Raw genomic sequence first — 25,618 nt, forward strand, 5'->3', positions numbered from 1 at the left:
CAGCGTGTAGAAAAGAGGCGGATTTTATTGTCGCGGGGCGGTACATAAATACATACAGAGCTCCGCGCGGTGTGTGCTGAGCCGGCGGCTGCGGCTCCGCTCGTGGCGAGCGGCATCATCCCCGCTCGCCGCCGCCGTTTCTTCAGCCGCGCACCCGGGTTGGGCTGGAAGGTGAAAAGGGAAGAGACTGTTCCCAGCCCGGTGGTGTTTGGCGTAAGGCTGAGCAGACACAAGGGGCGTGCGGTGCCAGCCCGGGCCGGGAACGGCGATACGAGAGCGATCAGTGCATCTGTGCATCCCGGGATGGGAACCTCGCCGGGATGAGCGCGGGGCAGTGTCCAGCACTGGCACCCAGCACCGTGGAGGGAGGAATGGAGGGGGCCCCTTGTCTATATACAAATCGGTACAAAATCCTAACGCACACTAGTGATACAACATTAAGCCGGGAGTAGGGCTGCGGCAGGGCCCTGGCAGTCACCACGGCTGCCCCAGCGAAGTGACTCTGGCAGCAGCCCCCCGTCCAGTCCTCCTCCTCCTCTGCAGGTAGGGTCGGTGTCCTTCAAAACCCCGGGCTGGGGGGATCCTTCCTCCTTGGCCAGCGCCTGGAGCAGCAAAGGGCTGCCGTAGTGAGTTATGTAAACATAGGAAATGCCATTGGATCAGTTCTACAGGATGGGGTTCAGATTAATTATGAGAGCATGATCCCATTCCAGGCTGGCCTGATGGCTTCTGAGATGCTATTGCTAGAAGAGTGTGGCCGCCCTTGCCTGCAAAGAACATGGCAGCTGCTTTTACATTGATAGCAACTGAAGCTGGGGCTGCTGGAACTGGAGAGGAGCAAACTTTGTCACTTGTGACAGACACCTGTTGTGTCAGATGCTGAGCCTGGAAGGAAGCCAGGAATGGCAGAGAGAACCCTCTGTGTGGCTGCTGGAGGTAAGGGTGATGAAAGGGGAGCGTGGAGGACACAAGCATCCCCCTCATCTGAAGGAGTTGGAGGAGGGTGTACAGCTGAAGAAGTCCTGGCTGATATGGCGTGGATAGCCCTCCAGCACTTTCACCTGGACCGGATCAAACTTCCAGTAATCTCGGCCTCTCAGGAAATAGGCAAAACCTGTGGGTGAGAGAGGAAGGGTTAGAAGAGACAGTGTTTGTGTGGCTCAGAGCTCTTTCCCAGCATTTTGTTCAGCTGTCACTCTGCAACACATGCAGTACTGGAATAGAGCTGGAAGAGGCAGGAGATTTTACTTGAACCCAGGCTTGTGGCATTCACTTTTCTTTCATACCATTTTAGTTTTGATAAAAAGTCTAGTTTTACTTTTTGGACAGTAAACAGGATGTGTTTTATTTTATTTTCCTGGTGGGTTTAAATATGCTGTATGCTTGTAGTGACCCAGCCCTGTGAGGGCAGAGGATGTCTAGGACAGGAACAGGGAACTTGTGAAGACCTGCTGCAGAGCATCTGTTACTGTGGGCAAGCTGCCCTGGAATTTAGGTTCTGGAAGCAGTGGGGAGTTGATTCACTTCATCCTTAGAGAGGAAAGAGACACTCACCACACCTGTCATCCCAAGCACCCTGGCTGTCCCCAGTGTTTCTGTGGCACTGTCGTACTGTCTTCAGCGTGGGGCACACTGGGGAGGACTGGTCAATACCAAAGCAGCCTGTTCATTGTTCAGCTGCCTAGGCTGAAGTGTGGGCAGTGTTTCTGTTGCCGTCTCATCGCTTCCTTTGGCAGGAGCAGTAAGAGGTGAGTAGGACTCTGTGACCATTCCTTGGTCAGATATTTTACTTCTGTCTATCATACACTTACATATCAGTTGCTGCAGTTAATGAGAATGAAACTTCTTACTTTCGTGGGCAAAGCCTCAATTCCCTACCCACTGGAGGGAACTGCCCCTCTACACTGTATGGGATGTGTTACAGCTGGGAAGTGTCCACTACTACCACATGTCTAAGTCTTCCCAGCTCTTCCAGCTGGGCAGTGGTGTCAGCCAGAGCACCCACTCCAGAGCAGGTCATGATCCTGCTGCACTGACCAAACTCATCCTGAAAAGCGGCGTCAATCTCCTGTGGGACACCGCGCCAGTCAGCCATAGCCCGGGGGTAGATGTTGTCCACCTGGCGCCTGTGAGGGTTGAAGCGCCAGTAGTTGCCTCCACTGAAGATGTAGATCTTGTTCTTCTCAGCCCCCCACACCAGAGCTGCCTGCACAGGGGATGCAGGGAGGCCCAGCTCCACAATCGGGGTGGGACCAGATACCCGTCTCTCGCCATCATAAATCCAGTATTGAGAATCTATTGAGGAAATAGAAAAAAAGGAAGACAAGGGGTCAGAAACTCCTTGGTGTTTGATAATTTGGCAGTGAGCTGTGCAACTGGAGCTGGTGCCTTGGCAGAGCTCCCACGGGAAGCTGTGCCTGAGAGGCAAAAACACCACCAGTGTAATGGACACTGCCACTTATGTGTCCAAAATTCTGCGTTGGCATCCCTCCTCAGTCCAGCCTGGTGAGTGTTGGTGGGGGACAGAAAGGTCCATTTCAGCATCATTTTTCTCTATTTGTGGAAGTTATAAAAGACTTGCCTGGAGGGACCAGCCTCTACCCTGCAACCTCAGCACTTGGAAAACATGTGGGCATGCACAGGCACAAAGAGGGCATGTGGCTGGAAAGGATTGAGCTGCAGAAACCAGGAAGAATTTGCCAAGTTGATATAGAGACTGGAAGCATAGTTCCAGATTAGATTAAAAGGGAAATCTCTGTAATTAGCCTATGGCATGTAATACTTTCCCCTTATCTCATTTTAACTCACCGTAGGAGCCTGCCAATTTTAGCACTGTAAGTCCTTGTGTGCAGGTCAGGTGCTAAGTAATGTGTTTATGCAGGAACTCTGCCTGCAGAGCCATGTGGTGGGATTTTGGTACTTGGTCTCATGGAGTGCAGATGGGGTGTGCACAGCCACAATGAGTTCCCGTGTCATTCTGCATCCCTCCTTTTAGAGTTACACTTGGAAAGAGCATTAAAGAAAACAGTGGAGCTGAAATGTGGTTTGTTGCTGGCCTTGAACTCCAGAGATGGTCAGGAGGCAGTTTCATTTTTAATCTCTGTGGTTGCTGGAGGTTGCTTGGCTCTGCACCCAGGCTCCGTGTAGGCTCATAAAGTCACGGGGTACTAGGGAAGTTCCACATCCAGGTCTCTGAGGAGCAGAGAAAATGCTGTACATTCCCTGAACAGGGGACACAGGCACAGGTGTTTCACAACCAGGGAAGATGCTGGGGCTCACTTCTAGCACAGTGCTTCCCATGACAGCTGGGGAGATGGAGCAAATGGTTCTTTCTTTCACCTCTGCCAGCAGCATTGCCAGGGCAGAGGCTCATTACAAATGTTTGTGTTCCAGGGAAGGAGAATGGTCTGTGTTTAAAACACAAATGACCCCTTGTTCTCTCTTTCCTCCTCAAAACCTGGTAAAAAGTTTAAATAGGTAAGGAAACAAATAACAAGGATTACTGGATTGTTGAGGATTTCCAGGAGATTTATTCTTCCAGGGACCTGCTGGGTCCCAACTACTGCTAAGTAATCGAGATGCACTTTTGAGTCATCTGATTGTGGTCTAGCTCTTACCTTGGAAAAACCAGATATTGCCCAGAGGGTCCTCAAAGGTGGCATCGACAGAGCTGGGGATCCCCTGCCAGTGGCGAGAGGCCAGAGCTGGGTAGCCATCCTGCAGCTTTCCGGCTCGGAGCCGCCACACATAGCGGGACTTGAAGAAGAACAGCTCCCCTCGGATGGTGGATGCCGCATCGAAAGTTGCGTCGCAGGCATCAGGCTGCACAGCCTGCCAAAGCACAGCGGGTCAGGGGCTTGGATCCCAGCAGCAGGCCTCACCCAGGCTGGGTTCGGCCAAGGGGAAGGCCCTGTGTCCAGGCAACTGCCCAGTTTGGGTTGGGCGTGTGCTGCCCAGAGATCCCCTCCCTGCACATCCCAGTGCCAGCCACGGGGTCCAGGCCTGGGCTCAGCAGTGTTAGTGGAAGAGGCAGACACCAACCCAGCCTGCTGGCAGCCTCCTGGTGAGGGCAGCCCCAACCAGGGTGTCACGGGAGGGCACAGACAAGCCATTCACTCACCTCCACATTGGTGATCTCATTTGTTTCGAGGTCTGGCTGGGGCAGCTCTGCTGGCTGCGTTGGGGTTGGGTCAGGATCTGGTGAGGGTTTCCCATAGAGGTACTGGATACCTTGCTTGTCATCCTCACTCAGGCTTAGGGGGTAGCGGAAGATGTAGAAAGGAGACATCAGTGACTTGGAGACAGCCGTGTGCTGCAGGCCCAGGACGTGGCCAAACTCATGAGCAGCCACTTGCAGAAGGTCAGTGCCTACAATGGGTGAAGATGGAAGATACTTTTTGTCTGCTCACATGCTTTTGCCTCCTGGGCCTGTTCCTACCAGTTACCAGACGCTGACATATATTGTAGGGGTCCAAAAAGAGGAAAGAAATCTATCTCCACTAGGTTGTTCCCAGTTTTTTCCCGTGTAGCTCCAAAATATGTTTGTGGGGATATTTAAGGGGTCAAAGGGCATAATAAAGGGATTCACTGGTTCAGAAGCACCATGAGTCAATTCATATACCTAGGTATTAACCTGGGCATGTTGATAATTTGCAATTCTGTTGTCAGAGGCTCCTGCCACCCCATCGGCTACCAGGAAGAAAAGGGTTTTCCATGCACTTTTGGAAAGGAGAAATTTGCACAGAGAAGGAAGTCTAGACCAAAGGTGTAGGTGGTGGGGTGGTAAGGTTGGTGTTTGTCCATCCAGCCTTGCAGCAGTTGTTGGCTAGAGCTGAAGTTTAGCATGTCCCAGTTAGATCACATCCACTGTGGAAGATACTGGTGTGGGTGAGGGAACTCTGGGATTAACACTTGCCAAAGGCCGTTGTCACACAGACAGCAGAGGGAGCTCATTTATTGCTTGTCTGGGGACTGTGTCAAGAAGGTGTCATTTAGAAACAAATCCATAAAAAATGATCCAATGTCGAGGCCTGAGACTTCTTCACCAGACTTAAACAGATTTATGGGAGATCATGTTTTAGGAATACATGACCTTGGAACATCTACAAAAGGAGAAGGGGAAAAGGGGATTTCAGTACACAAACTTGTATTATTTGGCAGATTTTGTTTAGCTTCCAATGGGCCCTTTTTTTAAAGGTGATGAATTTCACTATGAGTTGAGGCTGTTTGTTGACAAGTCCCAGCATATTCATTCACTTGCCTTCAGCCAGAAATCCTCCAAGCTGCAGCCCAAGTGATGAGAACAGCAGGGATGTGAGTCAGCCAGCCTTGATGCTTCAAGCAGGATTTCCGTGCTGGCTCCAGGGGAGCAGGTTACTTCTCAGCACCAGGACTGGATGGGACAGGGGGAATACAGTGGGGAAGAACGCCTGGAAAGGGTGGAGGGGAAGGTGAGCCGTGGCTTTCCTCCACTGGCCAGCTTTACATGGAAGTGATGAATTTGCACAGCACTGACCTGATTAAATCAACACATCTAGGTCAGCTGGGAGAGTGGGATTTCTATGCCAGTGATTTATTACAAACTTTCAGACACTTCTGTTTGGCTTGGCAGGCTCCTCACTTGATGCTTTCCAGTGTTGGCAGATCAGCTGTGCTGTCAGATTCTCCAGAGGAGGTGCACAACAGCACGGCTGAAGGAGCTGTGCTGGGCAGCATCCCTGTGTCCCTCATGGATGGTCCTCCACGTGGGGTCTTGCTTCCTGCACGGCTCTGGATTGACCCCAGGACACGCCTTAGCCCTCCTCACACTTGTGCTCTCCCATCTGTAAAATGAGGCTAAGGATTTCCCTGTCTCACTGAGAGCTGAGTCAAGGATTTATCCATGTTTATATCGTAAAGCTCTTTTCAGCATATTAAATGGCAATTAGCTCCAAAGAGCTTTTACAACAGTTATTTATAGATGATATGTGGGGGGGAGAACACCATGGAACAGAGCTGGATTCTGATGGGAACTGGTGTCCATTTTCAGTTCCTGGTTTGCCCCCAACACTGTTTTATGGGAGAATATAGGAAATTCTTCAACAACACAGGCAACCCCAACAGAGGCTGAAAACCGACAGAGCCCACCCCTCCCCCAGGAGCAGAAACACTTGTGTAAAAGTGTCCTGTGCTCTGTGATTCTTGTTTTGGGTCAGCATGAGCAGGGTTGGAGACACAGCAGTGCTGTGCCCCACACAGTCAAACTGGCCTACAGCTGACACTGACATGGGCTTTGGGGGAGCCCACTGACATGGCCAACATTTTTGGGAAACCCCAGAGAGGCCCAAGGTTAACTTGGGCTTTGTGATTATTTCTTTGTCCCTGTAGATAAACTGGGAAGAAGGAGGAGGAGCTGACCTGGGTTAATTTTGGTGAGTCTTCCAGAAACTGATGGTCTGGGCACTGATCCAGATGGTCCCAGGCGGTACTGCAATATCTCATGAGATACTGTGACACCAGACCCTGAGTGCCCAAGCAAAGAGCTACCAGCTTAGATCTATTATTAGCAAAAATTTAAAAAAGAATCTTGACTGGATGTGGCATTGTTTATGGTCTGAGCATTCCCAGGCCACGGGAACAGAGCTGGAGCTTGGGTGGTTTCCCTTTATGGACTTGTTTGAGGGCAGATGGTGAACAATGCGTGCAGGGACTGGGACTGAGACTATTCTTTGGAAGACAACTGTGTCACACGGAACTTGAGCCTTGGTTTTCCTTCATCCTTTCCTTGCTTCATTTCTAATGACTCCTGCCAATGTGGGGTGCAACTCCCAAGTGGCAGGGCACATGGCTGGGCAGAGGAGCCGTCTCTCTTGCTCCCCCCACACAGGAGGAGTCCATGGGGAAGCCGGGGTCCTGCTGCTGGGTACAGGCTCCGCTGTGGCTGAAAGATGAAAAGACCTGAATACTAACAGTAGGTTTCTAAGTGGTAGGAGATAACAATGCTCACCACAAAAACAGTTGTTGCCTCTCAGTTTTACAGGGTCCCTGTTCACACCATAGGGGAATCATTTCCAATCTCATTCACAAGCACCCTGGAGCATCCGCAGCTCCCCTTGAAAGAGTACCGTACCCAGGTTGTTGCCAATTGTCCAGGTCTCGTCGTAGTCAAAATGAACATCTCCTTCCCGGTGTGTTTTGGGGAAGAATGCATGTGCCAGGATCCCTCCGGGCCCATCAAAAGGCAAGTTGTCTCCATGCCAGTACCTGGAGAGAAGACACGTTGCACCTCAGACAAAGGGCCATGGAACTCCAGCATCATATGGCCAATGGTAGGAGCCACTGAGAGGGGACAGCAGCTCTCATTCCCATCCTAAGTTCATCCTACCAGTCAAGATCAACTGCTCAGAGCTATTCCAATTGCCACAAAGTAAGCTCTGCATCAGAGCCCTGAGAAAGCAGCTTGATCACACCAAGCACTGAGGAAGCAGAGCTCAGTCACACCAAGACCTAGAGAGTTTGTATGTTTTCTCAGGGATGTTTCTCCCCTCCTCCTCTTCAGCTTCCAGCCCAGAGCTGACTATGGAGCCTAAAGAATTAAGGAGGTTACTGCTTAAGCCAAGATTAGATTGATATTACTGAGTGGTGATGGGCTGCAGAGAGGCAGTTGGCAGCAAATCCAGCCAAACTCTCAGGTCCTTGCTCAAGCCAAGCTGCTGATGAGTAATGAAGGAAACCCATGAGAGATGTGGCCACTTGAGAGCCCAGGGAGACGCAGGCACATACACAGCATGCAAATCGCATCACTGCTTGGACAGTCTCCACTGCCTTCATTAGCTCTGTGCAAACATGCAGCTCAAGGAAGTCTTTGCCCCAGTGCGTATTTTGCCAAAAGGGAATTTCAGGCCAGGAGCCAAGATTCACTTAACCAAGAAACTATATTTGTCTTTGGGCAGACAGTTACATCGTTCAGTCAAGGGACAGGATGGAGGACCTGAAGATGGAAAGTCAAAACAAACGCTTAAGAAAACAGCCTGTGGACAGAGAAACGTAAATGTACCAGGAAAATTAATGAATGATCAGTAACAGTGCTGTGCACAGCCAGTGTGGAACAGCTGCACTTACACCAAGCAGCCCACAACTGATGAAACTGAAAAGATCCCAGTGTCTGAAAGCAGAAATATGAGCCTCCATTTAAGTGCCTAATTGTGTGCTGGCAGGTCTCTGCTCTGGTTACAGCACTGCTCCTCTGGCTGGGAGGAGGGTGCTGCTGCCCACCAGGCTCACCTTGTGAAATCAATGACGATGTCAGCCCGTCCCTCCTGCACCTCGGTGAAGGTCAGCGGGGTCACATCACTCCAGACTTTCAAAGCTTCTTCAATGGTCCTTCTCACTTTAGCTTTTACAAGTTGCCATGGGAACCTGATAATTCTGGAAGGCAACAGACACTGGATGAGGAGAGCATCAGCTGCTGTCCCATGGACTGCTGTCACAGAGACACCAGTTCTACAATCAACATCACTAGGGCCACCACTCTCACCACCAGAACATCTCCAATCCATACATGCACTGCTCCAGCATCCTCTACCAAGCAACATGTACAGCAGATAAATCCCATCAGTGTTGAAACCCTCTGGCTGGTGTGCCAGTGGTGAGTTCCCTGGAGAGTTTGCAGATTCTGTGTTGTTCTGAAATGCCACTGCACTCCCCAGGTCTGTCCCCTGTAAGGTCACCACCAGAAAGATTCCTGGGAGTGGTGTGATGTGATTTCTCCTCCTCAATCTCTGCCTTTTTTGCCCCTGGAAACTTGGATTCACTTAGTAGTTGCTCCCACTTCCTCCAATAACAAGAGCAGACTTGTCATAGAGGGAAGTTTCTTTTCCTTCCATTAACAGTATTGCTGTGTGTAAATCTCTGCTGTGTTTCTTTCTTTAACACTATTGACCAAAAAGAAAAAAAAGAAGAAGCCTTTCTGTTATCTACAGCCTCCTAATGGTGTGAGGAACTGTCTCCTGTATTGGATTAAGCAAAAGATGATTTACATGCTGTCAAGGTCCATATGACTGTGCTCACTTCTCCACTCATACCACTGAGGGCAGCTGGGGAGGCAGCACAACCCTCCTGCCAGCCCATTGAGTAGATTCACAATTGAGAATGTGTGGGGTGATTTGGGCAAACCTTTACACCAAAGTCGTGTTTATGGGACCATCAATAACAGCTGAATAAAAAGATCTTTTTAAAATAAACTGTGAAGTGAGCCTCCTACGGGGTGGCTGTGGGGGCAAAGGCACAGCAGGAGAGCGCTGGTGTTGGAGGCTCAGCTCAGCACACGTGAGGGAAGTGACCGCGTGTGCCCAGGGGTGTTGGTGCGGGACTGACTGAGGGCTGATGCAGTTGCTGTGCTCAATGTGCTTGGGCAGGGGTGGGTGGGCAGCTGTGTTTATGGAGCGTGTGTTTGAAGGGATGTGCGTGAGGGGATGTGGAGGTGTTGGGGCAAGCCTGCTGTGGTTCAGCATGTGGCTCCCCTGGCCCCTGCCTGCCCTCCAGCTCTCATGGTCACATCACAGCGTGCCGCACTCCAGGGAACATCAGACTGAGCAGCTGGGGAGGGAGAAGCCGACCAGCCTGACTGCCATTTCAGGCCTCCCTTACTTGTAGGTGAGATCGGTCTTGTCCCAGCGCCCGCCGGAGAGGACGAACCGCTTCTGCCGGTTCCGCCCGTTCTGGCCGTCCGTCAACACCGGCAGGTCCGGCACGCCGCAGCGGGGGGGGTTCCAGCCAGCTGCCTGCCCAGCTGCACCCACGGGGAAGCCCTTGGCAGGCACACCCGTGCCCACAGCGTTCACCAAGGCAGACAGCCAAGGAGCCTGCTCCTTCCAGGTGTGATGCTTTTGAGACATGTCCTAAAAGGCAAAAGCAAAACCATGACTTCAGTGTCCGTGCAGACTCTTCCTGTTGCAGAGTGGTGGACAACTGCCCACAGCAGTCCTGCAGTGGTGAGTTCCACCTCTGCCCAGGGCTATTTCCCCACTGCTAGGGCACAAACTGCACCCCACAAACATGCCGTGTTCCCTGGGCTCTGCTGCTCTTGAGGCTGGGTTGCACCTGGGAGGCACTGTGTCGTGCCATGGCACCCACTAAGCACTGGGCTATTTTGGTCCACATTTCCTTGGCAGCTGGCCGGCAGGAAATACTTTTGAAAGCTGTGGATGAGAACCAGACCCTTCAAGTATAAACCAAATCACTTGGGAATAAATTCTCCCCCTTTGCCCTACATCCTTTATTCCCTCCTGGCCCCGGACACAGGTGATATTAATGGGAGGAAGTCTTTAGTCCCCAGCACACAGTTGTGCTCCCTGTTGCCACTTCTGTGGTGTCCTCTTGCTGTTCTGGCATTGTGGGCAGGCTCTCAGCATGGCCAGTGGACCCGGCAGAGCAGGACACAGGGATCTGGGAGTGACAGCCCAGCCCATGGGGCAGAGAGCAGCAATGACTGTCCCTGCAGCCCCTATCACTGCCTGAGGACTGGACCATATGCCCTTGCCTCACTGTACCTGTGATTCTGCTTGGGATAAGATCTCCTGGGCTCTTCCACACTTAGTTGGAAAAGCAAGGTTTCTCTTGACAACATTAATTAATGCTAATTAGCTGACTTCCACTGGTTTCCCATGTCACAGCAGGACTATATTGCCACCATGAAACAATGACCCAGGTGTCATCTCCAACCTGCTGTGAGGCATGTGGGGTGAGAGGTGCTTGATCCATGTCACTGGGCTGCAGAGGGCCAAACACAGAATTATTTTGCCTGATTTTGTGCAGTAAATTTAAAGTTGTTTGAGCAGCAGGAAGAGCTCAGATGCAGCAGAGGTGCATCTCTACTTGGGCAGGCAGGCTCTGTCCCACAGGGCTCCAGAGGGAAGACTTGGGCTTTAGGCATGCTCTTTCTTCCCCCACAGAGAGCTGCCTTCTTCCAGGCCAGATTTCCTGGCTGCCCTGCCAGGGACACAAAGGTCAGGATGGCATGATGCCAGAGCTGCCATGATGCCGTGTAATCCGCGTGCTGCCACCACTCTGTTCCCTACAATGAGCCCATTCATGCGGGCTGGAATGAAGTGTGAAGACTTTGGCATTAATTCCGCTACTGAGCTCCCGGCTCTGCAGTGGTCCTGTGCCTCTGAGCGATGCACAGATGGACGGGGGAGCCAGGGAGGTCACACAAGGTGCAATTTAGGTGTCCACACATCACTTTAAGCTTTTCATGTGTCTGTCACCACTAGCCTGCTGGCTTGTCCTCCCCAGACAGACAGACACCCTTGGTGGCTTGGCACCTGCCAGCCTTCGCCTTAGAACCATCAATACAATCCTGGTGTCCCAGTGCACTTTCACACACCACAGGAACTGCAGCAACAACACATGCAAAGAGAGAAAGCCTTTTCACGTCCTGAACAGCAAAGCCTATCCAAGCCACCAGCCATGGCACTGAGCATCCATTCAAGTGCTTTGGTGGGAGGAGGGAGTACGGGCTGGCCTGCCCAGATGAGTCTGCACTGGGCTGCTCCTGCTGAACACTGGAGCCCTGCCAGGTTGGAGGTACCTGTCTCTCTGAGAGAAACTCTCTGAGAGCCACCTGGCACCCTGCCTGGACTGGCAGCTACTGCCTGCAAAGGACAGCTGGCAGGAGAAGCTGACAAAATTCATGTTCTGGCCAACGTCTTGCTCTCAGCCCCAATGACACCGAAGCGCATAATGGCAGCTGGGTCACCAAAGCACAGCCTGGAGGGCCACTCGGCCCCTTGCTCCTGGGTGCACTCAGGAGCACCCACTGCCACCAGAGGCAGGTCCTGACAGCTGAGGACTTGGGGTGATGAATGCGTCTGGGTTTCCAAGGCCAGGAAGTGCAGGAACTAGGAGCACTGGGAAACCCTTGAGAATGGCTCAGGTAGGTGAGTGGGCTGAGGCAGACTCAGATGCCTTACTCCTGTTTTCTTGTCTCGACGATGCCATGCACACCCCTCTCTTGGGAAGGTCAGTTGCCTTACAGGCTGGGACCACTGGCTTAAACTGGAGATTATCACTCTCCTCTGACCAGGAGCAGAAAGAAGAGAAGCTGCCTGTTTCCTTCTTGCCCTGAGGAATCCCATGTTCAGAGGCAGACCAGAGGCAGCTTTTCTCTCCCCTCTTTGGTTAGCTCAAGGCCACTGTTATGAATCCCAGATTTCCGAACTCCACTTTGCCTTACCAGGACCCTCCCTGCTCCTCCTGCCCTTTGCAGAAACTCGGTCCCGGAAAGGGGCACAGCATGGTCCTGTGAATGGCTCTGGGTGGAGGCAGGAGGCAAGACCTGCCCTGTTGTCCTGTGTGTGCCCCTGGACAAACAGTAACTCTCTCCCTGTCGTCACTGCACCGACATTAGGACCATGGCAGGAAAGGGCTGGAAAATGCCACTGCAGGCGCAGCCAGCAAGGGGAAATGTGACAGGCAGAAACCACTTGCCAAACAATGCTCAGGAGACACTCAGGCTGGAGATCTTGGTCTCCTTAGCTGGACACGCCTTGTTGCAGGGACTTCCCAAGGATTAGATATCGTGTCTGCTCACTTAAGGTTGCATCCTTCCAACCCGGTGCTGAGCCCACCCTCTCCTGGGGAGATCCTGCTTTGTTTTCTGAGCAGTGGTACCATGCCCCGACTGTATTGCTTGGGGTTCATTTAGGACTGTGCTGCTGCTGAAGCTACTACAGACTTGGGAGGAGAGCGGAGGAGGGCACCAGCTGCTGGGTCCCTCTCAGGGCATCCCTACTTGTCCCATCCCACCAACAGAGGTGAAGGGATTACTGAACACAAAAGCAAAGGAAAACCCCTGCAGCCCAGGACAGGGTTTGTCCCGGCAGAGTGCAAAACAGAGCTGAGCCTCTGGCTGAGCATGTGCAGCCACTTGCACTGCCCTTCCCTGTATAACCCACAGCTGGGGTGGCTGCTGGGCATGGGAACAGCTGGTGTGTAGTCAAGGAAGAGGCCAGGGCTTTGCAATAGAGACTGATTGGTAAAATGTGAACATAGCACAAGAACAGAGAGGATTCCAGGCCTGAAACCAAGGGTTAAGGGCAGTGAGGATAGCAGAAGAGCAAAGCTGTATGCAAAGAGGGCTGTGCTGCAGGCTGTGCTGCAGGCTGGTCACAGCTTCTCACAAAGAAAGTGCCTCTTCCTGCAGCCTTGTGACTGAAAGGCTGAGGGGGAACAGGAGGGAATGGACAGATCCCATGGGACAGCAGAAACCACAGCGGAGGTACAGGCTGCCCACTCAGTTCCTCACAGCTTTATCAGACTTCAAGTGCTGTGATACAACAGCCATCACTTCTGGGTCTGCTGGGGCCAGATGAACACGAGCCAAGCTTCCCAGGAAGTGTTCCAGCCATCCCAAGGAGCCAGGAGCATCTTTAACCTCATTGTGTTGGGCAGCACTCACCCTCCAGAGCTCCCAGGCGGAGCAGCAGCCGGAGCAGCACAGCTACAGTGGAGTATCAGCCACACCGTGCCTAAATAAGCACAAGAGTGAGGCTGGTGCCTGGTACTGACAAACCCACGGCTCTCCTCTGCCTGGGTCAATCCTCCTCTGCCTGCCCTGAACTTAAACTTGTGTCCTCGCTTGTGTACCTAATTACCTGGGCTCCTGGCTGCGTCTGTGGCATGGACATGAAAGGAGACCCCTCTCCCTGTCAGACAGGAGTGACTGGACAAGTTACAACGTGAATCCCATCAGTCTTGTATGCTTCCCCTGTCACTGGGGCTGTTTCCTCTTATGCTGGGGAATGAGCTCATGGACTTTGTCTCCACTTCCCTGTCCCTTCTGCTGCTGCTTTTCCATTGCTTCTGTTTCTGCTTTCTCCTTTTACTCAGAGTGTTTGTCAAGGCCCTGGTGTTTGCTGCCTCTCTGGCTAGTAGCATTATCCTCCTCCTACCTACGAGCCTGCACCTCAGAGCACTCTTGCCCTTATTTCAGTGGGGAAGGACAGCAGAAATGCTTTTTCTTGCAGTTCTCATGTAAGACAGTTCTCTCACCACATTTTTGTCCACTGGGGGGTGGCTATGTCCCCCATGGGCTGTGCACCCCCTTAACAGCAATATTCCTGCCTGAGATCAGCATTGTTCTCCTGATGCACAGATGGCTTTTTGTCCAGATGTACAGCAGTGTGGATTTGCAGGGGTTGGATTTGAAAATGCAGCTACAGCTGACGGCTAATGGTAAAACTGGAACCAACTTCATTCTAGTCAGGTTGTGTTCCAGGAGCAGACTGGGCTCAGAAGGTGCTAATGCTGCAGCTGAAATTTCATGGCAGAAACATGACTGTGGTCTGGTCTAACCCTGAGCTTAATGTGCTCCTAGGCAAGGCACTGTCAGTGGAAACAATGCCTAGGCAAAGCCACTAGATTTATTGATCTTGCCTTCCACAGAACAAGGCAGAGTCTCCCAACCCTTCTATGAATTCTTTGCTTACACACAGTACTTCTGCTACAGGACTGACTTGTTCATGCTGGGCTACAGCCTGGTGCCACTGCAGACAGAGCCAGGGAGAACACAAGGGCTGAGGCCAAATGGGAGCTGCTGCAGTGCCTGGCCATGCATACACTATAGGATGTTCCCCTCCACTCACTTCCCATACTCCATGGCACCATCCAGCACTACCTCCTGGGGCCTGACAGTTTGTTTCCGGATTACTTGGTGGTAGTTGTTGTTGGCAATGAAAAAAGGAAAATGTTTATTTTTCCTAAGCAACATGGAACATGAAACATTATGGACTGCAAATGTTTATGGCCGCAGACAGAATGAGAAGAACCAGGCTTTGGTGTAACAAGAGAAAGCAAATGAACAAACACCGCGGGACTATTTTTATTACCAGACATTTTAATTACGTGACAGCTTGTGAGACTATTCCATCAACAACACCACAACCAAACTGCTGGTGTCACCCAAGCAACAGTTCGCCAGAAACAGGACTACTTACAGAGCAAACAAACCCCAGAATGCTGACATAGCAAAAGGTTTCAAGAGCCCTTAATCTGATAACCTAGAAATCCCCTCGAAATGAAGAAACTGCTCTAGGATGTGGCAAACTCCTGGCAGGGGAGGAAGGGGGTTGAGACATTTTGTTCATTGTGCAGTTACATCCAAGCTAAGGGGAGCCATAAGCTATCAGTACCTCTCTCCTGCCCAAATCCACTAAGAGGAGGAAGTCTGGTCACTTGCCTGCCCTTGCTGGGGCTCATCTATCTACACCAGGATCTCTGTGAACCTCTAAAAACATGTCTGTGGCCCTTAGTGAACCCCTGAAGCTCTGCTTTTCATTTTGCTGGGCAGCTATGTGCAGACTCAGCAGTGCTTCCATTCACTTTACCGGCTGAGCCATCCCTGGTGCAAGAGTACCCACAAACCCTTCATTTACCTGTCTGTATATTTGGGATTAGTAGGGAAAAGTTACTTAGTAGTAAAAAGGACCAGCATCTCTGCAGGACAACTTTCCACAGAAGATTCTTTTTGAACGACTCCTACACAGTGCATCTGTTCCTCTGCAGAGCCCCACAGGTTATGGTGCCAGGGCTGGATAAGCGTGGGGGAAGCAAGTGCAACATAAACTGGAGAGGGGGATCCTCCCCAAAGTGCTTCTCTCCTCCCTGCTCTCCTCTCCCTCCGCGATCTGCTTTGCCAGCAGCACCCCCAGGTCTGCAGGGTGTGCGTGTGTGCTGCATGTGGAAGCACAAACACAACAAACCCACTGGAGAATTACTTACATGTGTCTTGAGTCTCTCCCAGAGCAGAAGATAAACATGCCTAAAATTACCCCAACACTAACTGCAGGATTTAAATAGCCAAACCAGAGTGTAAATCAAACCCTTCCTGCGGGAGCTGCCACAGCCCAGAGTGAGGCAGGCAGGGGCTGCGGGGAAGGCAGTGCCCTGCTTCCAGAGGGGAACCTGCTGTGTTTAGGGTGAGAGCTGCAGGACCCCTGATGGATTACGTTGGTAGCTAGGAGGGTGCCCACCACTTGTCCACGGAGAGAGACCTTCCGAGCAAATGGACTGACTTTGATTTCCCAGGGGAGCCGAAAGCAGTGCAGGAATTCAGTGTCTGCGCGTGCACAGCCCTGAGGACTGCAGATCTTTTGTTCTCAAGTTTTACAGTGGACACCAGACACAGCCTTTATTCTGCTCTCAGTTTTCTCTTTCTTTCTTTAGGCATTAATATAAAAGTGAAGGAGATCCACAGGGTTTGCCTCAAAGAACACAAGTCCTTCTGCAACTTGCCCTATAGCCTGGCTTTAAAATGAATCTTAGCCCTTGATTCCCTCGTGTGCCTCTCAGTTGCTGCTGTTGTGACTCGCTATTGGAGCATAAATAGCCACGGTGCAGCATACTCCTCTACCTGGGGCTGTCCTTCCCCACCCCACGTACTAGCACAGCTTGAGGATGTCCTGTGGTCTGTCTCATAGGAGTGTGAATCTCTTTTCCCGGCTCAGCCCCTTGGCTCCTTTCTCATTCATCACCTGACAGCAAAAGGTGCCCAGACAGGAAATTAGCTGCTGTCAGACATTAGGGAAACATCCCTTTGTGCAGCAGACTCGGAGTAGTCAGAGAAGGGAACACGTGATGGCGTGGCACAGCTCTCTGTAAGAGAGGGCAGAGGATGGCTGAGGCCATGCGCCTCTGTGAGCCCAGCAGTCCCACCTCAGCTGTCCTGCACTCACGTATTCGCCAGCCGGGAGAGGAATGCGGTGCACTGCTGGCAACTTACATCGTACGTGAGAGCAACCCCCAAGTAAAACTGGCTTCACTTTAGAGGCAGCAGAATGACCTTCAGAAGCCGTGACACCAGAAAGGAACCCAACAGCTATTTGGGATGATAGAACTGCTGTTTGAAAGGATGGGAAATTGTCTGTCCATTTCCAACCCAAACCAATGCAGCCACCATCTCTGCAAAGACTGACTCAAACACATTGATCTGAAACCCTGAGCCCCGCATGGCTGGTCAAACACACAAGCACGAGGTATTCCTGAACAAAACCTACCTGTAGGAGTATCACCTGGAGTTACTCCAGCCAAGAGGAAAGTATTAGCACTCACAGTGCAGAGCATTAGCCTAGGATGAGGAAGAAATCATCTCCCAGCTGGCAGACTGCTGACTGGGGTGATCTCCTTCTGGAGTGTGGTAGTGGATTACATGGACCAGGAGTCTGAGCAGACCTGGCCCCTTGCATTAACTCTGTGCTCTTCAGCAATTTGGTGTACTCCTCACTTCAAAGGGTACTGGCCAAGTCAGCTGAGGCCCAGCAACCTCTGCAGTCAGCAGCTGTGAGTGCTGGCAAAAGGAGATGAACAGTGACATGGCAGCTGGACTGGGCTCAAACTCAGATGGTGTGAAACCCAAGCTGTCTCTCCCTTCCCCCAGGATCCCACACAGGTCCTTGCTGGCAGCAAGACCAGGACCAGAGGCTGTGCAGGTTCCTCCAGGAGCAGCAGCTTCACAGCTTGCACACGGCAGAGCATGAGGCACCTGCCAGCCCAGCCCATGTTCCACAGGAACCAGCAGCCCCCAGCCTGATGCGGGTGGAGCTCTGCCCTGCCAGCCCACCACTTGCTGCACTCAGATGGGCCTGAAGTCCGCAGAGCAGTGTCATTACTGGAGTGCAGAGTGCCACCACCGAGTGCTTGGCCTCACCTTCCCCAGAGGCAGAGTGGAGCCAAGCACAGTGACATTTCATTCGGAATAACGCAAGCACTTTGGGGGCCAAGGCTGCTCTGTGCCAAGTCCCAGCCCACAGCATATTTAGCAGCCAAGTTAGAAAGTTCTCAGATGACAGAGCTGATAATAAAACCATCGACAGAACCTGAACTAATCCCCTTGGGCTGCTACTGGGCATTTGCTCTGTTATTATTTTATGGCACACCAGCGAAGCGCATGTCTATAATAACCCAATTACGCACGCACACATTCCCAGCACAAGGAGCTCTCTGTCTTCTCCCGTCCCCCAAATCCCTCGCACGCCGCTGCTCTTCTCTGGCAGCCGCAGTCCCTGCTGCTCGCAGCTCCGTCCCAGGTGCTGGGATCGGGCAGGCATGTGCAGGAAGAAAGAGCCCTGCTGCTTCTCTCCTGCCTGCGCCTTTGATTCATCCCTCTAGTCTCGTCTCCCCGTAGCACTTCTCGGAACTGCCAGCACAGCGTGCAGGGGGTGTTTGAGGTGTTTGAGCAGCAGCGAGTGCTCGGCTGCCTGTAAAGCACGGGGGATGCCGTGTCCTCTCCTAAACTCTCCTTGTCCCGCTCCCCGTTTTTCCCTCGGGAACACGGCTGTGGAAACTCCCCAACAAGCCAAGAGGAGCCCGCGGAGCGGGAGGCACCGCCGGGCAGGGGCAGCCGTCCCGCGGCCGGAGACTCCCGGCAGCGCTGCCCGTGCCGGCATCCCGAGTGCGGCTCCGGGATGGATGGAGCGGTGGGGGGAAGACGGCTCATCCCGTTCAGCGGAGGATCTGCCGGGGAGATACTGCCCTCGGGACAGCACCGGAGAGCGGCGGGGGACACGGAGGGAGGCACCGGGTGGTCCCGACTCACCGGCTTGTGTCGGTGGGCGGGCGCGGCGGGGGCGCAGTGCAGCAGAGCGGCGGCCAGCAAGGCGGCAGCGGCGGGTAGCGGCGGGCGGGCCATGCCGGGCGGCGGAGCGGGCTCGGACATGGGGCAGAGGAGGAGGGGGGGGTCCTCGCTGAGCCTTTTATCCCCCCACCGTGGCCGCCTGCCCTCCTCCTCGCGCCTCCTCCCGCTCCTGCCTTTTGTTCTCCCCGAGCCGCGGCTGTACGGGCCGGGGGGACACGGCCCGGCGGCATCGCGGGAGGGGGGTCCCGCCCGTCCCATCCGCTCCGCCCCGCCACCCCCCGGGGGCGGTGCGGGGCGGGACCCCCCTCCCACGCCTGCCCGGCACCGGCCTTCGGCCTCCGCGCAACCGGGTCCTGTCGGGTTTGGGATAGCTTTAAACGGGTCCCTTTAAAGGTATCTTTCACCTCTCCTGCCTAAGGGTACCAAGAACTAAAACCAGCCCTCTCAGTGCCCGTGGAGACCACTTCAGTCCCCATGGGGAGTAGCTCAGATCCGTGTTTAAATGTGTCTGCACTCCTGCTTTGCCTGTGCAGGGCTCCGCTTCACACTCACTTTTTCACTCAAACCCTTCACTCACCCTTTGCAAGAAGGCTTTCCCTGAGAGGGATGCTGAGGGAGGGGAAAGAAGCGAGCAACTCCCTGTTTTGGAGATGCCAAAGCTTTCTCCATCTGTTCAGCCACTTGGAGATGGAGGCAGCAATGCACAGATCTGGCTTCTTGGTTCCTGTTTCTATGGGAGAAGCCCTGGATTGTGTCAGCATCCCCTCTGCAGACTGAGTTTAGCTGAAAATTGTTTCAAGAAATGTATTGCAAATAAGAAAACTTTGATCTCCAGCTGCCTGGGCTGGTGTGCAGGGAGTGGGTAAGGCTTCCTGACATCCCGGACACTATTACTGCTTTATTTGACTGTGATCAGTTGTTCCTGTTTAGTTTTATGGGAACCATACTGACGATGTAAATACTGGGTACGGTAAGCAGATGTGAGAAGAAAGAGCCTGGTCTTGGCTGGCTTTGGAAGGTGCTGCAGTGTTTAACTTGCAGGCTGTTAGCAAGATGTCCCTGCACCGGAGCACCATGTTCAGCATATCTCCGAGGCCTTATTTGTAAGAGGGGGTAGGGGAGTAGGGAAAAACACTTTGCAGTGGGGAATTTACCCTTCTGCTCTTATTCTGGCTGTGCCCCTGGAATGCAGAGCAGACCCTACTTTCTTGCCTTTCTCTGAGGCAGACAGCTGGGTCCCAGTGAAAAAAAGCTTTCCTGCCTTTGTCTCTCTTTTCTTTAGTGTCTTTTCTTTTAATGCTGGTGTCTCTGGGAGCTCAGTGCTTTCCAGCCCATGGCAGTGGAGCCCTGGGGAAAGGCATGGGAGCAGCCTGTAAGGCAGCAACAGGCAGTTTGGCTCTTCTTAATAAAGGAAGACTTTTAAAGGGGTGCTCTGGGAAACTCAGTCCTTGCAGAGATGGAACTGTGTGTGAGAACTGCTGGCTTCTGCCAAGGCACTTAACACAAAAGAAAGTGCATGGTGTGTTTGGGATTACAGATATTTCCCAGCCAAGCAAATAGATGTTTAGCAGCAGGAAAACGGCCCGTTGGGTGTTTGAGGGGCTCATGTACTCACCTTCTGCAGAGGGCCCTGTGTGCAGCCTGCAGAATTCCTTTTTGCTTGTGTTCCTGCGCTGGGAGCTCTCTCAGCCCCTGCCTGTCCTGTCCGTGCAGCCCCCATCCCTGCCTGTTTGCAGCCTGCTGGATGCAGAGAGGCTGCTGGCAGATGAGCACAGGGCTCCCACCCCAGCCTCAGAGCGCCAACAGTCTGACATCTCTCAGTGTGGGCACTGTCTGCTTGCTTTCCTGCAGCTCCTGCCAGGCTGGAACCAAACTTGGGCTTCTTGTGATGGCTGCAGAGCTCAGTGGAAGCTTTCATGGCCGAGAGGTCCTGCTGGTCACTGATGTTGCTGATAGAGCATTCCCACATGTAGCCCTTCTCACTCAGCATATGTTCAGAGCCTTCCAGTCCTATCAAGTGGCAGAGCTGTCATGAGTTTTCCAATTCCTTCTGACCAGAAGCTCTAGCTCTTCTCCCACTCCCCTAAGACTTCCCAACAAGGAGGGCCTTGTGAACACCTGGGCAGGCAAAGCAGCATCATAATGTGAGTGGAACCACCAGCTGGAGATAACCTCTCTCTACAGCACAGCAGATATTAGGTGGAAAGAGGCTGTGGGAGAGGAAGAGAACAGCAGGTTTGATTCTTTGTGAGCGGCAGAGAGATGGAATAACTCTCTGAGCCCATGGGTCACTTGGGTGTGATACTGCTGGAAGGCACTTCGGACTGAGAGGAGGTGGGGGAAGAGCTGTCTGATGAGAGTGAAGGGGAAAGGGGAGGGAAGTGAGAGAGAAACTGAATTTAAATGGATTAAGCCTGTCTGTCCAAAGTCCTTTGTTTCCTGCCACCTCCCTGGTGTGACTTTCACAGCTGTATTCTGTGTGGCTGGGGACCTGGCTTTAGGTTCCCTGCAAAGTCAGCATGGAGCTTTACACCTCCTGGGCATTTCCCTGAGCAGCTGGAAGATGGTCCAGGAGCCAAATCCCTAGGACAGAGAAACCCCTTTGATTTCTCTTCTCTTCTCTAAAGTCTTTCCTCCTCTCTCTGTAGGAGACAATCTCATGAATTGATGTCTCCAGCATCACTGCTCAGTGGGTGACAAATGGGGACACATCCCCACCAGGCAAATCTCTGTTCTCACCTCTTGTTTTTGGTATTCCCCTTTTCTTTGGCCCTGGCACCTTGTTTTTCTCCTGGGCAGCCAAAGTGGGTGTTTGTACAGGTGGTGGTAGGTGCAAACAAGGCTGAGGGTCATGTGCAGTGAACTGCCCATGTAAACACAACTGATCAGGAGCACTTTTTGAATTACCCAGTTCTCCTCCTCTGCTGGCAGCCCAAGACATGGGCATGAGGAGTGGGCAAGAAGAGGTTGTGGAGTGGAAACTTGGCCTTTGGGCCTGGACTCACAAGTGAAAAGGTAAAGTAGTATGTAAAATAAAGCAATACATAAAAATACATGTTGGTCAGCAAAGTGGTCTGCTTCAAATCTCTTTTGGGGTTTTAAAAATCTTTTAAATGGAAATGCTGGAATTGTGCAGGCTGTCCCAGATCCAAACAGTGAACTTTGAAAACACCAAAGTTTTCCAGACTTCAGCTTAACTAGGTCAGTCTCACTATGAATTTCCAGAAAGTCTTGCTTGATTTGCTACTACTTATTTGACATCTAATTTTTTTGCCCTTAAAACTCCCCTTTCTTTGACCTTAATTCTGGGTTGAACCCAGCAGTGCAGAGTCAGACGAGTTTGGGATCTGCTCAATGTAGTGCCCTTGTGAAACCAAGGGGCACATGTGGAGCAGAGCCCCTGGGCAGGGGGCACGACTGTCTGCAGGGCTGCTGGGCAGGCACTGCTGCCTCCTCTAACCTAGGAATGAGGGAGATGGTGGCAAGACCGTCCTGCCCCTCACCTTGCAGAGGTGCACTGCACTCCCTGGGGGAGCACTGAGACAGCCACACCCCGTGCAGCTCACACTGCAGCTCCTGCAGTGCCCGAGCAGCTGTGGGGTCCTGCGGCTCTTCCTCCCCCTTCTCCCGCTGCAGCCCCAGTGCAGCTGCAGCCAGCGCTGGGACTCAGCGCTGGGGTTTGGCCCCCGAGGAGCGGCTCCCTGCCGGGCCGTGGTCTCGGCACGGCAGGGGCAGGCTGCAGCTCGGGAGAGCTCCGCCACAGTGTTTGTTGTCTAATCATCTCCTGCCCCCGTGCCAGGAGCCGAGAGCACACAAACGGTGCCGGGCTCCGGTGAGAAGCGCTGCCTGCGAGATAAGCCAGGCGAGGAAAACACATCCATCTTCGTGTCTCTTGGCCTGAGATGCAGTTTCATCTGCTGGCATTTTCCTGGCGTAGGCTCAGGGCACACCACAATTCACCTGGGGAGCCAGACGCCGGGGAGCCGGCTCCCATTCCGGGCGAGAGGTGATGGTCCTGACTGGTGCAGGGTGCGATGGTCGAGGAGCCGGCAGCTGAGGCCGTGTCGGTGCTCGGGGAAGGGTACTGACCCCGGGCTGAGCCCTTGTGGAGCCGACCCGGGCACGTCACCAACAGTGTGCTCACCCGAGCAACAGGCACAGACTCCCTGCCCAGGCTCCCTGCGCCCGGCCGTGCACCCAGCACCCAGCAGAGCTCAGGGGAAGAGCTTCCAGCCAGCAGCCTGGACAAAGCAGAAGTGGCTGGGACACAGAGTGCCGAGCAGAGGCTCGACTCCAGCCTGCGGCTGCTCAGTGTCTGATAAGGAGGCTGCTAGTGCCGTCTTGCAGTGCTCCCAACCTGCCAGCTCTCCGCAAATGAAACGTCCTGGTGAAACGCCCCCCATCCCTGGCTCCCTCTCATCCCCTCCGAAGCTGATCTGAGACTGGAATGTCTCCTGGGATATGATTCCCTCTAGCCTGAGGGGAACTGCGTTAATAAAACCCAGCGTGAGCGGTGGAGGCGATGGGGGAGGAGGCAGGCAGGGGTGGTGAGATGAGGCTTTTATGAACAAGTCGCAGGTCTGCTGGAAATGTCCTGTCCTGTCCTCTCTCCCTCCTCCTGTCCCTGGAGTCGAGCTGTGGAATTCAGGGTGTGGGTCGAGGCTTTTCTTCACGCACGCTTCTGCTCAGAGCAGCCAAGCCCCTCAGCTCCCTCTCTCCCCGCTCCTCAGCAAATGCTGCTGAGCTCACTTGCCTGGAACAGGTACCACTCCCCCAGCTCCTCGCTGCTGCTGGGACCCTCCTGCCCCTCCACATTGCTCTGGCTTCGTGCCACGGGGTGCGTTTGCCTTTGGCAAGTGAGAGGTGTCTGTCCCCAGGTTGTGCAGGCCAGTTTGGCAAGCCAGGGCCAGCAGCAGGAAAGAGAGAGTGCTCCCCACATCTCGGTAGGATGGGGTGCCTGCACTCATGGGCTGGTTGGTGCTGGGTGAGCAGAACCAGTCGGACACAGGGCTCTGACTGAATAAAGTCATGTGAACACAGTAAAGATGTAAGCCAGGGGAAAAAAGACAGGAGAGCATGCTAATTCAGCCCAGAGGAAATGTCCAGGAAGAGATATCACAGAGGTGTGGGTTTTATTGGTGTGAGAGCACTCTTGGTTCCCTCCAGGATGCAAAGTGCCTCTCCCAGCAGTTGCTTTGTGCAGCAGTGGTGCCATGTCCTGCCATTCAGAGGACATGCTACCCTAGATGCTGTGTGTGATACACTGCATTGCCACTAACAAATGTCACTGGAATAAATTGGTTGGACAGTGACAGAGATCAGTTCCCAAAGTGTTTTCCCACTTTCTCTTCGTCTGCAATTGCTTAACTCTGAAACTGCATTATCACAAACTCACCGTGGAAGCCTCAGATGCAGGGAAGCACCCAGAGACCACACCGAAGACTCTGAAAAGCCATCTCAAAAGAGCACCACAAGAGTTTGCACAAGGCTGGGAATGAATCCAGCATGGCACACACAGTGTCCAGCCTTTCCAGAGAGCTGAGGAGTTTGCTCAGACCATGAATTTTTCAAAAGGTCAGGCTGTTCCTACAGAAGAGGATGTTTGCAGTCTTCCTATGGAGGAGCCCCTGGATGGACTCTGCACTGAACTCAGCACTCTGGTGGAGATGCCAACTGAAAGAAAAGCATTTCAGCAGAAATCATGACAAACCAGAGTGCACAACCAGGCTGCCCTGTGCATTTGCAAGGGTTACTGACTTTCCATGTGAAAATGAGATACCACTGGCTTCTTCTACAGGAAGGAAAAGATGGGATACAATATTTAGTTTCTGTCTAAGAAATTTCTGTTGGAAGCTGACAGCTGGGGAGCCTCAATAGAATAGGGAGAGCAATGTGGTGACTAAAACTCATGAAACATTTTGGAGAGCTGGGACAAAAGACTGCAAATCACAGGTGTCTGTGAACTGTTGTGTAGAGGCTGCAGCACCCCACAAGATCTCTCTGGCTGCCATACAAGCTGTGTCTCCACTTGGGAAGGGGGAGATGTGGGGAGGCAGTTACTGTAAAGTTCTAGTTCAAAGCAGTAGCTGTTCATGGGTTGGTGCTAAGAGCCTCCTAAAGCTCATGGGCACCTCTGCCTTACACACAAACCTCATCCTTGATTCTGTCGTTGGTCTCGTGTTGTTTCACTACAGACACCTGAGAGCTGTCAGTGCCTCCCGGAGCTGTGTGTGGGGAAGCACCGGGACAGCTCTCTGGAGATGTTTGCTGTCAGTCTGCAGAGAGAGGGGGAACCAGACCATCCAGGGAGCAGCTGTGCAGGAGCAGAAGGGAATGGCCTCTGGGCAGACATTTGGGTGAGGAGGAAATGCTAAGTCCCGAGCCCATCGGCCTGGACACTGAAGGTAAAGCATTCACAGGTGAAGCAGGGAGCCTGTAAAAGTGTGAGATCCCTCAGCACTGTTATCTCCTGCAAGGGGTGTGAGCTCACTGCTTCAGAGTCCCTGAAACCGCTTGACAGATCCCAGCCAGAGGTGAGGCAGCAAAGGTCACAGTCTCACTGCTCAGATTCCCCAGACACACACCAAAAAAACCCCATGCTGGCTTTTTATCTCTGGACTCAAGTTTGCTGTCTTGTCTTGTGTACAGCAGGTGAATTCACAGTGATTTGAGGATACACTGGATGTGTTTTGAAAGAGGTAATTTCTTGACTTCTCTGGCTGAAGCATTTGGGAACACAAAAGCCCTTCTTTCAGTTACAATTAATGGCATCAGCCTTAATCTGGGATGAGAACATGACTCCAAGAGCACAAGCCCCACTTCTGGATGTGTGAGTACAAAGGAAATGGAACTTCCAAGATGCAGTTGCCGCAAGGAGATTTGGAAAAGTTGTCTTTCCACTGCCTCTCCTTTCCCCACCAGGAGCTGAGGGCATCCATATTTGGTACCTTCCTCCACCAGCGTGGGTTCAAGTGGCACAGGTAAATGCACGGATGTACCTGCACCTCC

At 52.8% G+C, this 25,618-nt stretch overlaps 1 protein-coding gene across 1 annotated transcript; it reads right to left on the reverse strand.

Annotated features, from left to right (window-relative positions):
• Positions 1-5: 5 nt before the first annotated feature.
• On the reverse strand, positions 6-18,863 carry MMP11 (matrix metallopeptidase 11). Its single transcript, XM_032127775.1, has 8 exons — positions 18,572-18,863; positions 9,628-9,878; positions 8,263-8,406; positions 7,109-7,242; positions 4,121-4,368; positions 3,618-3,831; positions 2,038-2,295; positions 6-1,114 (listed from the first exon to the last, which is right to left on the reverse strand). Exons 1-8 carry the CDS (start codon positions 18,689-18,691, stop codon positions 981-983), a joined length of 1,503 nt encoding a protein of 500 aa, XP_031983666.1. The 5' UTR covers positions 18,692-18,863; the 3' UTR covers positions 6-980.
• Between the last annotated feature and the right edge of the window lie 6,755 nt (positions 18,864-25,618).

The sequence above is a fragment of the Corvus moneduloides genome, chromosome 18 (assembly GCF_009650955.1).
Source record: "Corvus moneduloides isolate bCorMon1 chromosome 18, bCorMon1.pri, whole genome shotgun sequence".
NCBI lineage: Eukaryota > Metazoa > Chordata > Aves > Passeriformes > Corvidae > Corvus > Corvus moneduloides.